A 14,782-nucleotide genomic window follows, 5' to 3' on the forward strand; every position below is an offset into this window, starting at 1 on the left:
TTTTGCACTTGTTTTTACCTATGCCTGAAATGCTTTTTCTCCAGGGATCCTACTGGTTCTCATTCTCACTGCTCTGAGGTCTTTGTCTGAATGTCATCTTTTCATTTCAGACCTTCCTTTGCCACCCTATTTAAAAGTATAACACTACTTGCAGAACTGTCTAGTCTTCGTGTTTTACTACACAGCATATATCACAGTCTAACACCCTGTATATTTTATAGATTCATTTTATTTGTTGACTGTCTCCTTTTACTAGTGTGAGCTCCATAAGGGTAGAGTAGAGATTTTGATCTGTTTTGCTAACTGTTGTATTCCCAGTACCTAGAAAAGAGGGAGGTACTTGGCTGGTATTTGGTAACTTTTCTACACAAAGAAAGCAAGATGGATGGAAGGAAGGAAGGAAGGAGGGAGGGAAAGAGGAGGGAAGGAAGAAAGTAAAATAAATGAAGGGAGATAGGGAGAGATGGAAGAAGGAAGAAAAGAAATAAAGGGAGGGACAGAGGAAAGCCAAAAGGTGAGTGAAAGAATAGTATTTTGCATATTACCTTTATAAGAAAGTACCATTGGTAGCATCAACTATTAATTTTTGCTTTTAATTAGTATCCCTGCTACTACTAATAGACCTAGAGAAAAAAGCATTAATTAGAAAAGAAAACAGAAAAATAAAGAAAGGAAGACTCATGAAGATGAGAAAAAGAAATAATATATACAATGAACCAGAACTGGCCTTGACAGTTTGTTTTATTTTGTTTGATGCTCATAAAGGAATCTGTGAGACAAGGAACCTTGAGGTTTGCCAAAGGTCCCTGAGCAATTAAGTTGGAGGCAGTGCTGGCGCAAGCACCCAGGGGAACCTAAGGATGGAGAGATAGTGAAAGGCAGAGAAGAGTATAAATTCAAGTTTCCAATGCCTAACCCTAGGCTTTTTAAAGCTTCCTCAGACAAAGAAAAAATAAAGAATGAAGAGGGAAAGTAAATCAGGTATCACTTCAAAATGTGTGTCAAGGTATTTTTTAGCAGTGTCATAATTTATCCTAGTAAAGGTATTTTCATTTATATTTGAAGATTGATTTACACATCGAAAAGCTATTACCTAAATAAGCACAACATTATTTGCTTTGAGACAACAACATACGTATTAATACCACCACTCTATTTTCTAGGAATTTATCCAGAAATAATGTTCAAGGATGTGTACAAAGGTATAATAAGTGTATTTACTTCAGCTTGGCATAGGCAGTGGTATGGAAACCTTCTGCTGTATTAACAATAAGAATAAATAAGATATCTAGAATCAATAGTAAGATAATATTTTAGAGACTTACCTAGGATTTTGCTATAGTATGAATTCCATTGTCCCCAGTAGGACTGAAATATATAATCTTGCAGTGGATAAGATATGGTATTTTTAACCCCTTTGCCAAAGGTCATCTGGTAAGTGAGCTCTGAAAGTGCTGCAGGTACATAGGAGGCAGGTGCTGGGATTTTTCCACAGTGTCTCTCCACTGATGAGGCTGGAGAGAACTTCAACGTGTACATAAATGGAATTCCTGATTTCAGAGCAACCAGGTCTCCACAGATTGTTACTGGGTCGGCTAGCAGCACATCAAAGCCTCCTTTCTGATGTCTTGCCATTAACTTGGGGTTCTTTAATACTCAATCACAGATTTGTGTATTAATCTGAAAAAAAGTATGTAGGAGTTTTCCTAGTTCTTTGTAAAAAGTCCAGATCGTGAGAGGAGTCAGTCTGTGATCTATCCACAGCATTATCAGATGTTCAATTAAGGAGTCGATGTTGCTTTTCTTGTAGGAAACAGATATCACCTCAAAATTCACAAAAGAATCATCACTGGAGTTGACGAATAGAGTCACTGATGAAGCCTGTACAGTCACATTGTGATTTCTTTGATTCAACTCTTCTAAAATGATCTTAATGTTTAACCGATGGCTACCATCCGTTGGCTAAATTAGCACATTCCCACTTAGAACAATTTCAATCGGAGTCAAATTAAAAATCAGAAGATGGGAAAACTTCTTAGGCATGGTGATATCCATTATGGAAACCATCCTACTACAGGTCTTTTAAGACGAAAAAAAACTTTCAAAGTATATTTAGGTAGATTATTTTTTCAAACAAAATAATATTTAATGCGATGGCTACACTCATTCATATGTCAATTGATCTATAGATTAAAAGGAAAATAATATAACTCAAATTCTTGAATATATTAATATGATTAGTCCAACAAAAGAAATGAAATCTGGCCCTATTTTAAAGAAAAAGAAGCAGGCAGGTTATAAGCCTGATATCTGTGTTCTCTGTGAAAATAACCATAATTTATAAAATGTGCCTTCAATTTAATATACCTTTCCCCAAATTGTTAAATAAAAAATAATACTTCTCACTGCTAAAGTCACTTTGCCAAAACTTGCAGAACTTTCAAGCTGGATATCTTTATTATAAGGCATTTCTACATGCATTGTCTGACTCAATCCTTTTCATAATCTTGTTTAGCAGAAGTGATTTACTCCATTTCATGGATAATGAAACTAATGTTGAATTGCATATCCAGAAGCATATTTGACAGAGTAGTACAATTGGGACAACAATCATAACACTATTTCACTCATTTCTGGCTTTTTACAATGTCATGTCTCATCTTTGTTAAGTTTCAGGAAATTTAGCAATGCCCAGTGACCAGCATTATTATCATTTCCCCATGGCTTATATTAAGGAAAATATTAAAAACAAGCTTCCCTTAGAGGATGTTTGCTCAAACACTTCAAGAAGTTTTAGATTAATTGGGTAATAGAGTTAATTACTACACATTTGATAGAGGACTGTTTTCTTCTCTGATAAAGCAAATTGATCACAGAAATTTTAATTTTCTTCCCTATGATATCTTTATACACAATCAAGGAGATAGCGACCAGCACCCTGAGAAACCATACGCTTTTTACTCAGAGCTGTTTAGTAGCTTAAATTAGGTGAACTCTAGATTTCAACAGCCCTGGATTCAAAAACTGACCTTTAACAAGATTTGTGACCCTGATGAATTACCCAGACCCTTTCAGCCTTAGTTTTCTCACGTGTAAATGAGAGATGATGTTAATTTGTTATATTAAGTTGTAAATTAGCAATAATATCTGCAAAGCTGCTTTGCAGACTGCTTGGTTCAGAGCAAGAGTTTAGTAATGTTAGCAGTTTAATAAATTTGCCTAAAGATTGACCAGTAAATCAGTGGGTTAGCTACAGAATTATTGGCTAGACATGGATGTAATGATACATGTTAGTTGAGGTTCTTAGTGAATGCCAAACTGAACAAGGGCAACTATATACTGGTGCTATTTTAAAAGTTAAAATCTTTGAAGGCTGCCATTAAAAAGAGAAAATAAGAACAAATAAAGTGATTAAAAGGATAGAAACCGGGAGCTAAGATTGGAAATTAAGTGCTGGGTTTTCTCTTTATGATCTTTTGCCCTTGAATTGTCATTTCAGGACCTTAAGGAACAAAAGGACCAGGAAGGCAGAGAAAGGGAAAGAGGAGAGAGAGAAGTTATGCTTTTAGAATGATTGTATTTGTGTCCTTTCAAGAGCTAGCCTCAATTTGGTTATAGGGGCAGTAATTTTAAAATTAATTACATTTTGAAACAAAACAGCAGGAGAAGAGTATGACTAATCTTGATGGCCATTAAAATGGCCTAGTGAAGAGAATTTAAAATAGCTTCATAAAGAAATCTGTTGCTGTCATGACCCTATTATAAAAAGGAGACAAAACACAACAACATATAAAGGATAACTGAAAGTTTATTTATAAAATACTGAGATTTGTTCAGTTATTGAAGTCCTTGTAAGTATAATAATTAATTAGCTATTACTCACTAGCAACAGCTATGATAACATTTAAAATCTTATCAAAATATACCCAAGAATCAAATGCAGGTAGGCAACCCTAAATTACCCTGCATTTAAAAAAAAATTCAAGCATTCAAGGAGTTAACTTTCCACTGTTAGGTGGTCTCTTCAGGACAATAATAAAATTATATAATTTAATAAAGACAATAAGAGATAATAGAATTAATTAGTAGCTGATATATGTATATATATTATTTTTGTTTTAAAATTATTCTTGGATGTTAAAATGTTTAATCTCACTACCATCAATGTAGAGTTCTGCTCCATTTATTCTATGGTTTCTTGTATACCTGAAATGCTTCATAATTTGCAAATTCAAAAATGATGAAGAGATTAAAAAATAAATTATGTTTGGGGACATATGCAGTATAAGCTTAGATTTAAATTTCCATCAGTGAAAAAATAATATGCTAAATATGCATAATTTCATGAAATAATGAAGTTCTGTAATTTAAAACAATCACATATTTGTTTGCTTTATGAGATCACTTATAGCTCTTCTGAATACGGTTTCAGTAATAGCATGTGGGATTGTCATTCTATAGCCAACATAAGTCCAGTTTGCCCATCTCCATCATTTTGTATGTAAGAAAATAGACTGAGAGGTTTAAATAATCTGAAAGTCACAATGCTGGAAATGCATAAGTATTCTGGTTCCCAGTCCAATGTTCCTTCTTCTATAATCTACTTTTTAAATTGAATAGTTGAGATATATTTTATAACAGTAAAAATTAGAAAATATTACATTTCACAATGGTGAATATTTGAGGATAACATCTTAAACATAACTAAAGAGCTCAGAAAATAATTTAAAAAACATATGCCTGTGAAACAATACATAAATACCATGAGTGAAAAATAGATTAGTCATAGAAAATTTGCACCAATTATGATATTGTTCTTGTACTTTGAATTGTTGGAGAGGAAAAAAACTTTCCCTCTACCTTTTCTAGGTTATTTTGGCTCATCTAAAAATTAAATCGATGTGACACAGATGAACAGGAGAAAAACCAAATTTAGTGACATGCAGGGTCTCCTCAAGACTATGAGGCCCAAGAACAAGTTAGGCAACTGAGGCCTATATGCCACCTGAGGGAAGGAGAATGGGGTAAGGGTTTGGGGCTTTAGAGTGGAGGAAGGCAATTCACATAGAGATGGAAAAACAAATATTTGGTAAATGAATATTTGCTGTGCCATAGAGACAATGGGACACAGATTGGACTTTGGTCTCCAGGCCCTGTTGAGTTTCCCTACCACAGTAGGTGTTGTTCTCTGTAGATTTCTCTGGTGAGAGGACTCTTCCAGGACAGGGCCTCGTATCTAAATTCTTTTAAGCAGTTAAAGGGAAGGTAAAAAGAAAGACTTCCTGAGTCTTTGTCTCTTAAAAGCAATCAGCCTCAGATAATCCTCAAGCCAAAGAGACACATTTTAGGGTGGAAGATTTTGTTCCCCTCAGAATCAATTGCTCCTTTTCATTCTCTATTTTGAAAGAGAGGACTCCAAAGGATAATAAAACAGACATAAATTTTTCAGAATAAGATTTAATGAGTTTTTGTTGGAGAATGTTAGTCATCTGTATAAAACTAAATTAGAGTTATAGTATCTTAAAATGTATAATGCTATTAGTTTGAATTGAGAATGTTTAAAACAACACTTTTGTACAGGAGTTTTTCTTACAATTTTTTTCCCCGAACACATGCCCTGCCTTGAAGCTTTCCTCTTTCTGTGCATTGCCCTGGATGCTAGGATTTAATTGTGCTGATCATTTCTCATTGTCACTCAGATTTGGAGGTGGCTCCAGAGGCCACAAAAGCCTACAAACCAGTCTTCACACTGTTTTAGGAACCTGAGTAATCAACTCTTTAGTAACTTTAAAGTTTTAGCCTTACATTAGTACTTCAAATTTATTTGAGTTCCTTGATTGGCATTTAGTTAATTCATTTGAAATTGTATTTGTTTATATTTTCATTTATACATTTTTAATATGATGGATTCTCTCTTTTTTTTTTAACAACTTTTTTGGAGTATAATTGCTTTATAATGGTGTGTTAGTTTCTGCTGTATAACAAAGTGAATCAGCTATACATATACAAATATCCCCATATCTCTTCCCTCTTGTGTCTCCCTCCCACTCTCCCTATCCCACCCCTCTAGGTGGACACAAAGCACCGAACTGATCTACCTGTGCTATGCAGCTCCTTCCCACTAGCTATCTATTTTACATTTGGTAGTGTATATATGTCCATGCCACTCTCTCACTTTGTCCCAGCTTTCCCTTCCCCCTCCCCATGTCCTCAAGTCCATTCTCTATGTCTGCTCTTCATTCCTGTCCTTCCCCTAGGTTCTTCAGAACCATTTTAAATATTTTTAGATTCCATATATATGTGTTAGCATACAGTATTTGCTTTTCTCTTTCTGACTTCTTTCACTCTGTATGACAGACTCTAGGTCCATCCACCTCACTAGAAATAACACAGTTTTGTTTCTTTTTATGGCTGAGTAATAGTCCATTGTATATATGTGCCACATCTTCTTTATCCATTCATCTGTTGATGGACACTTAGATTGCTTCCATGTCCTGGCTATTGTAAATAGAGCTTCAATGAACATTGTGGCACATGACTCTTTTTGAATTATCGCTTTTTCAGGTTATATGCCCTGTAGTGGGATTGATGGGTTGTATGGTAGCTCTATTTTTAGTTTTTTAAGGAACCTCCATAGTGTTATCCATAGTGGCTGTATCAATTTACATTCCCACCAACAGTGCAAGAGTGTTCCCTTTTCTCCACACCCTTTCCAGAATTTATTGTTTGTAGATTTTTTGAGGATGGACAGGGTGAGGTGATACCTCATTGTAGCTTTAATTTGCATTTCTCTAGTGATTAGAGATGTTGAGCATTCTTTCATGTGTTTGCTGGCAATCTGTACATCTTCTTTGGAGAAATGTCTATTCAGGTCTTCTGCCCATTTTTGGATTGGGCTCTTTGTTGTTTTGATATTGAGCTGCATGGGCTGCTTGTAAATTTTGAGATTAATCCTTTGTCAGTTGCTTCATTTGCAAATACTTTCTCCCATTCTGAGGGTTGTCCTTTGGTCTTGTTTATGGTTTCTTTTGCTGTACAAAAGTTTTTAAGTTTCATTAGGTCCCATTTGTTTTTTTTTTGTTTTTATTTCCATTACTCTAGGAGGTGAGTCAAAAAGGATCTTGCTGTGATTTATGTCATAGAGTGTTCTGCCTATGTTTTCCTCTAAGAGTTTTATAGTGTCTGGCCTTATATTTAGGTCTTAAATCCATTTTGAGTTTATTTTTGTGTATGGTGTTAGGGAGTGTTGTAATTTCATTGTTTTACATGTAGCTGTCCAGTTTTCCCAGTACAACTTATTGAAGAGGCTATCGTTTCTCCATTGTATATTATTGCCTCTTTTATCAAAGATAAGGTGACCATATGTACATGGGTTTATCTCTGGGCTTTCTATTCTGTTCCATTGATTTATATTTCTTTTTTTTGGCCAGTACCATACTGTCTTGATTACTGTAGCTTTGTAGTATAGTCTGAAGTCAGGGAGCCTGATTCCTCCAGCTCCATTTTTCTTTTTCAAGCTTGCTTTGGCTATTCGAGGTCTTTTGTGTTTCCATACAAATTGTGAAATTTTTGGTTCTAGTTCTGTGAAAAGTACCATTGGAAGTTTGGTAGAGATTGCATTGAATCTGTAGATTGCTTTGAGTAGTATAATCATTTTCACAGTGCTGATTCTTCCAATCCAAGAACATGTTATATCTCTCCCTCTGTTTGTATCATCTTTAATTTCTTTTATCAGTGTCTTATAATTTTCTGCATACAGGTCTTTTTTCTCCTGAGGTATGTTTATTCCTAGGTATTTTGTTATTTTTGTTGCAATGGTAAATGGGAGTGTTTCCTTAATTTCTCTTTCATATTTTTCAGCTTTAGTGTATAAGAATGCAAAAGATTTCTGTGCATTAATTCTACCAGAAAACTAATAGAGCTAATCAATGAATTTGGTAAAGTAGCCAGATATAAAATTAATGCACAGAAATCTAATTTGAAATTTTAAACTTAGGTGAACTTTCCTTTTTTCCCTTTGTTTTACCCTGTATACACTGAATATTGTCTAAAGCTTTCTTTTTAGCCCTGGGTCTGGCATTAAATCTTTCACCACTTCCTTGATTGTAACCTCAGGCAAGTTACTCAGCCTCATTACAAACTAGGGCAGAATGATGGTGCCTATTTTCTGTAGTTATGAGGACTAAATGAAGCAATGCATGTAAATTATTCAGAATAGCATTTGCACTCAATAAATGTTAGCTATATTTGATATTGTAGGGAGAGAATCTGACTTTAAAATGATCAATTTAACCAGATCAGATCACCTAGATCTCATCACTTAGACCCACCTCCACTCCTCCACTACTCAGACAATGGCCCCCTGGGGCACCTGAGCTTCAGTGCAGATGTTCCCAAACACTTGCAATTTTCTCCACAAGTGTCAGTCATGCTCAATCTCAGGCACATCACAAATGTTGTATCACTAACAATATATTCAGTTGCAAAGTTCAAAAATGATTTAAGAAATACACAGATATAAAGCTCAAGATTACACCTACAAAGATTATAACCTTCATTCCTTTTCATTGAGTGGGAGCAAAAAAGAGTGAAAGCTCTTTCTGGGAATTGTGCATGTCCCATAGCAAGTTCCATCTTGGTTGTCATGCCGCCTATGGCTATCATCTGGCTGATGGGTAATTGTGTAAAAGGGAATGCTACCAGTGGTGATTTGAAAAATTCTAACCAATCAAGATTAACTTAAATTTTGAAATAGAAGAAGAAAGGAAGGAAGGAGAGAGGGAAGCAAAGGAAATACAGGAAGAGAATAAAAGAAAGAAAAAGAATGTTCCAAACCAAAATGTATTACTCTTCAGGGAAAAGAAGAGTATATTCCAATATACTTTTTCTCTTTTAAAATGACAACAGGAAATCAAGCACTGTGCAGATACACACACTCAAATATGTCTAATTTCTAGCACTTTATTTTACATTAATTACCTGTGCTTAGTGAGTACCTTGTTCATGTGAAGATCTGAATACTATGGTCAAGCTTTTTTCTTTTATGAAGGTCTACTGTTTTTCCTATTGAACTTAATATATTTGCATGATTGTCTATTGTTATTATAGATGGCATTCGTTTTTAGAGATTATTCATAGATAAAAATACATTGTATATTTATATAAATCTAATATGTAAAAGTTACTCACAAAAAAATGTTTGTTTTTATAGTGGCCACAGGGTAAAACTGTTGGTAGCAAGAGGTAATATTTATGGATTATAAATATTTTTACTGGCATTAAAATGCTACATTATCATTTCGCTAAATGTTTCCCCAATTTTGGTGGCAGCTTTTTTGTTGCTAATATAAACAAAAATAAAATTTACCTGGATCAACTTTAGACAAATATATTTGAAATCTGCAGAAGCCGTTTCTAACTTTCAGTTAAAGTGAAGCTCTCTTAAGACCATAAAGCTATCCTCAGGCAAATTACCCCAGGCAACAGAATTGCTATGCCTAAAGAAATAACAAGGTGCCTAGTGATAACATGGCCCAATTAAATTCAATTCAGCAAATTAAATAGGTGAGAAATAGAATAGCAGATTGTAAAAACTAAATATATTGAAAGGAAGAAGAAAAGTACCCAAGAAAGTTTAAACCTAAAATATTCTGAATAATTGATGAATTTGTACCTGAAGATTTTAAAGGAGAGAAAAATTGTTCTAGATGCTTTGGTGTCAGAAAGAATTGTTTGAAAATTCTCTCAACCTAATAGCTATATGATTTGATTTTAACATGTTCACTATTTCTAAGCCTCAATATTCTCATTTGTGATAGTAGATTTTTCTTCACAAGTTCATTGCAAGGATTAAGGTATATATTACATGTGAAGCACTTATCAACAAATATTGCCTGCTCTTACTATAATGATATCTAGGAGTTTCAACCAAATACCTGTTACCTGAAATAAAAGAAGTAATTTTCACATGATAATATCCAATTCCTAGCAATTAGCAGAGATGGACTCACTCTGAGGTCTTATAGCATACCACTGCAGAAAAATAATGTTATAGAAAGAAAGTTGTCCTCCATTTATTTACTCAGGTGTGACAATTTGAGAACTGAGTAGATATGGATTTGTTGCAATGACTTTGATTAGAGCAGTCAAGCTAAATTAAAAGGTAAATTCAAATTGGAAATGTTATTTTTCCAAGTCAGTTCCGTTCATCATCTTCATTTATCATTCCACATGTACAAAGTCTTGCAAAAAAATAAATTACTCTGTCATGTCAGTACTTTCATTTCTTACCTGACCTTTTGAATATGAGTGCTCAAGTCCCTGGACATCAATAAGAATATTGTGTTTTAGTACAACAAAGTTTAAATAGCCATTCTAAGTCGGAAGAGTGTAATTTGATTAGAAACATGAGATTATCAAAATCAGAGAGTAAGAACCTTTCTAGAAATCTTCATTACATTCCCATGAAAAAATTGTTAAGAAATATTATTCTAATATCTTAAGATGGGAAAATAGTGTGGTTTTATTACCAGTATTAACTTACAAGCAAAATACAATGAAACATATGATTTTGAGATTGCCAGCATGGAGAAAGTTTATCTAGGGATAATTTCACCAACGTAAATAAAGAACATCGTAATCCTGATAATTATTATCTCAAGTTGAGAACAAGTAGTTGATAAAAACATAAGTGATGAGATGAAAATGTAGACACATACCAAGGAACTCAAAAAACATAAGTGATGAGATGAAAATGTAGACACATACCAAGGAACTCTCCAGGTACATTCCTCTAGTTCATTAACTGAGATTCTGCACATGTTCAGATGCCACTGTTAGTTTACTACATGCATGAGGAGATTAAAGAGTTTTCAAAATCTTGACAGCTTTGTTGCCTTATAAAATTGCCATTTCTTTGTCCTCTTTCTTAATTTTTAAGGTCCAGTTTTAGCCCTATGATGTTGACCATTCACTTTTATCTTAGTAGGGTAGTTCACAATTGTCATAGTAACTGAGCTTATTCTCTCTAAGAATCAGAACAGGTAGACTTTTGTTTGGATTCCAGGAGATAAATATCTGTTTTTGAGTTTGGGAGCAACTATTTAATATATCCAGAGAATATGATCAGCCAGTTGTAACTTACATCCCTCTTAATACTCCTCACCCATAAACCCACTCATATACTGTCAATTAATTTATAACAAAAGAGCCAAGAATATACAGTGGAGAAGACAGACTCTTCAATAAATCATGTTGGAAAAACTGCACAACCACATGTGAAACAATGAAACTGGACCCCTATCTTACATCATGTACAAAAATTAACTTGAAATGGTTTAAAGACTTTTGTGGTTTGTTTTGTTTTGTTTTGTTTGCGGTACACGGGCCTTTCACTGCTGTGGCCCCTTCCGTTGCGGAGCGCAGGCTCAGTGGCCATGGCTCACGGGCCCAGCCGCTCTGCGGCATGTGGGATCTTCCTGGACCGGGGCATGAACTTGTGTCCCCTGCATCGGCAGGCGGACTCTCAACCACTGCGCCACCAGGGAAGCCCGACTTTTGTGGTTTGAACTGAAACCACAAAACTCCTAGAAGAAAACATAGGAGCTAAGCTCCTTGACATAGGTCTTGATGATGTTTTTTGGATTTACTACCAAAAGAAAAAGCAACAAAAGAAAAAATAAACAAGTAGGACTACCTCAAACTTAAAAGCTTCTGCACAAAAAAGGAAACTATCAACAAAATAAAAAGGCAACCTATCATATGGGAGAAAATATCTGCAAATCATATATCTGATAAGGGGCTAATATCCAAAATATATGAAAACTTATACAACTTAGTAGCAAAAGTACAAACAATATGACTGAAAATGGGTAGAGGATCTGAAATGACATTTTTCCAAAGACATACAGATGGCCAACAGATACATGAAAAGGTGTTCAACAACACTAATCATCAAAGAAATGCAAATCAATTTGACCTTCATAAATACTGAATCATCAGTAATACACAGCACACACATGCTATTTTAAGACTCCACAATATTGGGCACACTGTTTCCTTCCCCACACTTAATTTGCAGGAAAATTTATATTCACTGTTTAAAAATTTCCTTTTGAGGTGCAACACCTCAACTCTGAAGTTTTTCAGAATACCACTCTCTCTCGTCACATACTGCCTGTCTCCTTTATACTATCTCTGTCCTTTATACATATTTCCATTACTCACCTCATTCATACTGTAAGTATTCCTTTTCATGTCTGACATCTCTTCTGCTTGACTGTGAAATCCTTGAATCCAAGAACTTGGTCTCAGTCTTTGTTGTAACCTCTCTATCTAAGGGAGAGCCTAGTAAACAGTAGGAAATCAATGTGCAATAATCAAACATTTTCCATAAACATGTATGTTTTTAAATACACATGCACAAATGTGTATATTTATTATATGCACATTATTATATGCACATAATAATGGGCTTGTAGAAAGCTTAATTTCTTCCAGCTTTTCGCATACCCCACTGAAGTTTCTAGGCAATTTCTATTTTCAGTGCAATATCTAAATGAGAATTTAGTCCTATTTTTGAACTTAGGTATTTGTCACCAGAATGTTATCCATAAAAGAACTTATTTGGTACCTTCAAGTCCATAAAATTAGAAAACAACACACTGTAGCTACAAAGCATAGTGTCTTTTACGTTCTTTCCTGCTGTCAAATGATAGTAATAGACAGTAATCAATAGGTAGGATTGAAGAAGAATAGCCATAGGGAAATAGAGAAGAAGTGATACAAAGCTCTGTTTGTTCAAACTTAAATAATAAAAAATGTAACATACCCAAAGCCTTACTATAGTAGGAATCCCATGATTTCCAAAGCATATTAAACATGCAGTCCTGTAGATGGTAGGAAATGAAATTTCTTATTCTGTCGGTGAAAGACATCTGGTCAGTAAGTTCTGATAAAATAGCAGGAACATAGGAAGGAGGGTATGGTACCTTCCCGCAGTGTTTTTCCACTGTTGAGGCTGGAGAAAACCTCAAAGAGTATATAAATGGAATTCCCAGTTTTAAAGCTATTATATCACCACAAGGAAATACTGGATCTGATACCAAGACCTCAAATTTGCTTTTCTTCAGCTTTTCCATTAGATTTTGGTTTTTGAGAACACCATCACAGACTTCTCTAGCCACCATATGGAAGTCCTTGATGACTTTGGCCATCTCCTGATAGACTCTCCAAATGGTTAAAGGAGATGGTCTATTTTCCATCCATGTCAAAACAAAGTCCTTGATCAATCCTTCTATACTTTCTTTGCCAAAGGGCACTTTAGATATTTCAAATATCAGAGATGGGTTAGAGGTCAGTGTGATGAAAAGTGCACCAGAAGCAACTAGGACAGTCATATTATGCTCTTTTTTAATTAGATCATCTATAATTGTCTTAACATTTAGCCAATGACTACCTTCTATTGGCCAAATCAAAACATTCCCACCAAGAGTGGTTCCTAAGAGACTTATCTGAAGAGCCAACAGCAGAATGATCTTGTTCAACATGATGTCGCTTGATGTAGAAGATTCAATGAGTTGTGGCGCAAATGAATTTCTCTGCTTTTTAAGCAAAAAAGGAGAGACAGATTATTTCTAAGTTTTGATTCAAACCACTGATACTCTTAAGAGCCTTCTCTCTGCAAAATGATATTAGTCATGGTAGCTCTATAATCATAGTTTTGTGATAATTGGAGATTTAGGGGTATCATGTGTCTTGTCTCTCAACCTGTTGCTTTAGCTTTGGTGATGATTCTGGCTCTCTGATCCTTTTCTTGAAGTTGATCCTTCAACCCTTCCTTCGCATCTCATAATTGTTAAATTATTACTACTAAGCTGCTTAAAGCCACTGTGTATCTCAACTCTACACTCAGGCCTAGGTACCAAAACCTTAGACAGGGCTAGAACTTACTCAGAAATGTAGAGTTGCTAATGCTATAGATTTTCCAAGATTTAATACATTTTATATAATGTCATTAGTAACAATTAAACTTTGTAAGTAGTTCTTAGTTGTTAATAGATAAGATTATTGCAAAGAGAATACTTACAAAATGCAAAGTACAAAGAAATATAGTGAGTGCAATATTTATTACTACTTTAATAATATGTTTAGGAAAATATTTTATGTTAATGAATTACTGAGAAAAAATTACAAGTAAATAAATAAACTATGTGCAAGTAATATATACAAGAGATGATGGGTAATGTTACATGTGAATAGGAGCTATCTGAAGAGAATTGCTAATTCAAACATTCTTCTTTTGAAAGTGCTGCTCAAAAGCTAGCTAAGCCTATGTGAATAAACTATTTTACATCTAGACTCAGATTTTTAAAATTGTTACTAGCATTTAAGTGTTCACTATTTGTCAGACATCGTGCAAAGTGTTTTACATGTATTAATGTCATTTACTTCTCACTAAAGAAAAGATCCAGTGAAGCAGTTACTCTAATTATTCCCACATAAAGAAAGAACCATTGCTCAGAGAAGTTGAGTAACTTGACAAGTTCATACAGCAAAATAAAGAAGGAACTGGTATTAATTAAGGTTCCTTGCATCCCATAGCCTACTGTGTCAAACACTAGGATAGATTAGCCCATGAGAGTATATCATGTCCGCTTATCAACTATAAGACACCTATGTATATGAACCATAAACTGCCCCAAACATGCTGAGACAATATAAAAGACACAATATAAATTTGTGTAAGTCACACTGAATAATGTAGGATCAAGTCATCCCAGTA

The 14,782-nt window shown here is 34.4% G+C and overlaps 1 protein-coding gene across 1 annotated transcript; it reads right to left on the minus strand.

The window, feature by feature from the left end:
- Nucleotides 1–1,105: 1,105 nt before the first annotated feature.
- LOC116754758 (UDP-glucuronosyltransferase 2A1-like) lies at nucleotides 1,106–13,547 on the minus strand. Its single transcript, XM_032633674.1, is given in 2 exon segments — nucleotides 1,106–1,962; nucleotides 12,837–13,547. Coding segments are annotated over 2 exon segments (1,410 nt in total). The 3' UTR covers nucleotides 1,106–1,263.
- Between the last annotated feature and the right edge of the window lie 1,235 nt (nucleotides 13,548–14,782).

Source organism: Phocoena sinus, chromosome 5 (genome assembly GCF_008692025.1).
Source record: "Phocoena sinus isolate mPhoSin1 chromosome 5, mPhoSin1.pri, whole genome shotgun sequence".
NCBI lineage: Eukaryota > Metazoa > Chordata > Mammalia > Artiodactyla > Phocoenidae > Phocoena > Phocoena sinus.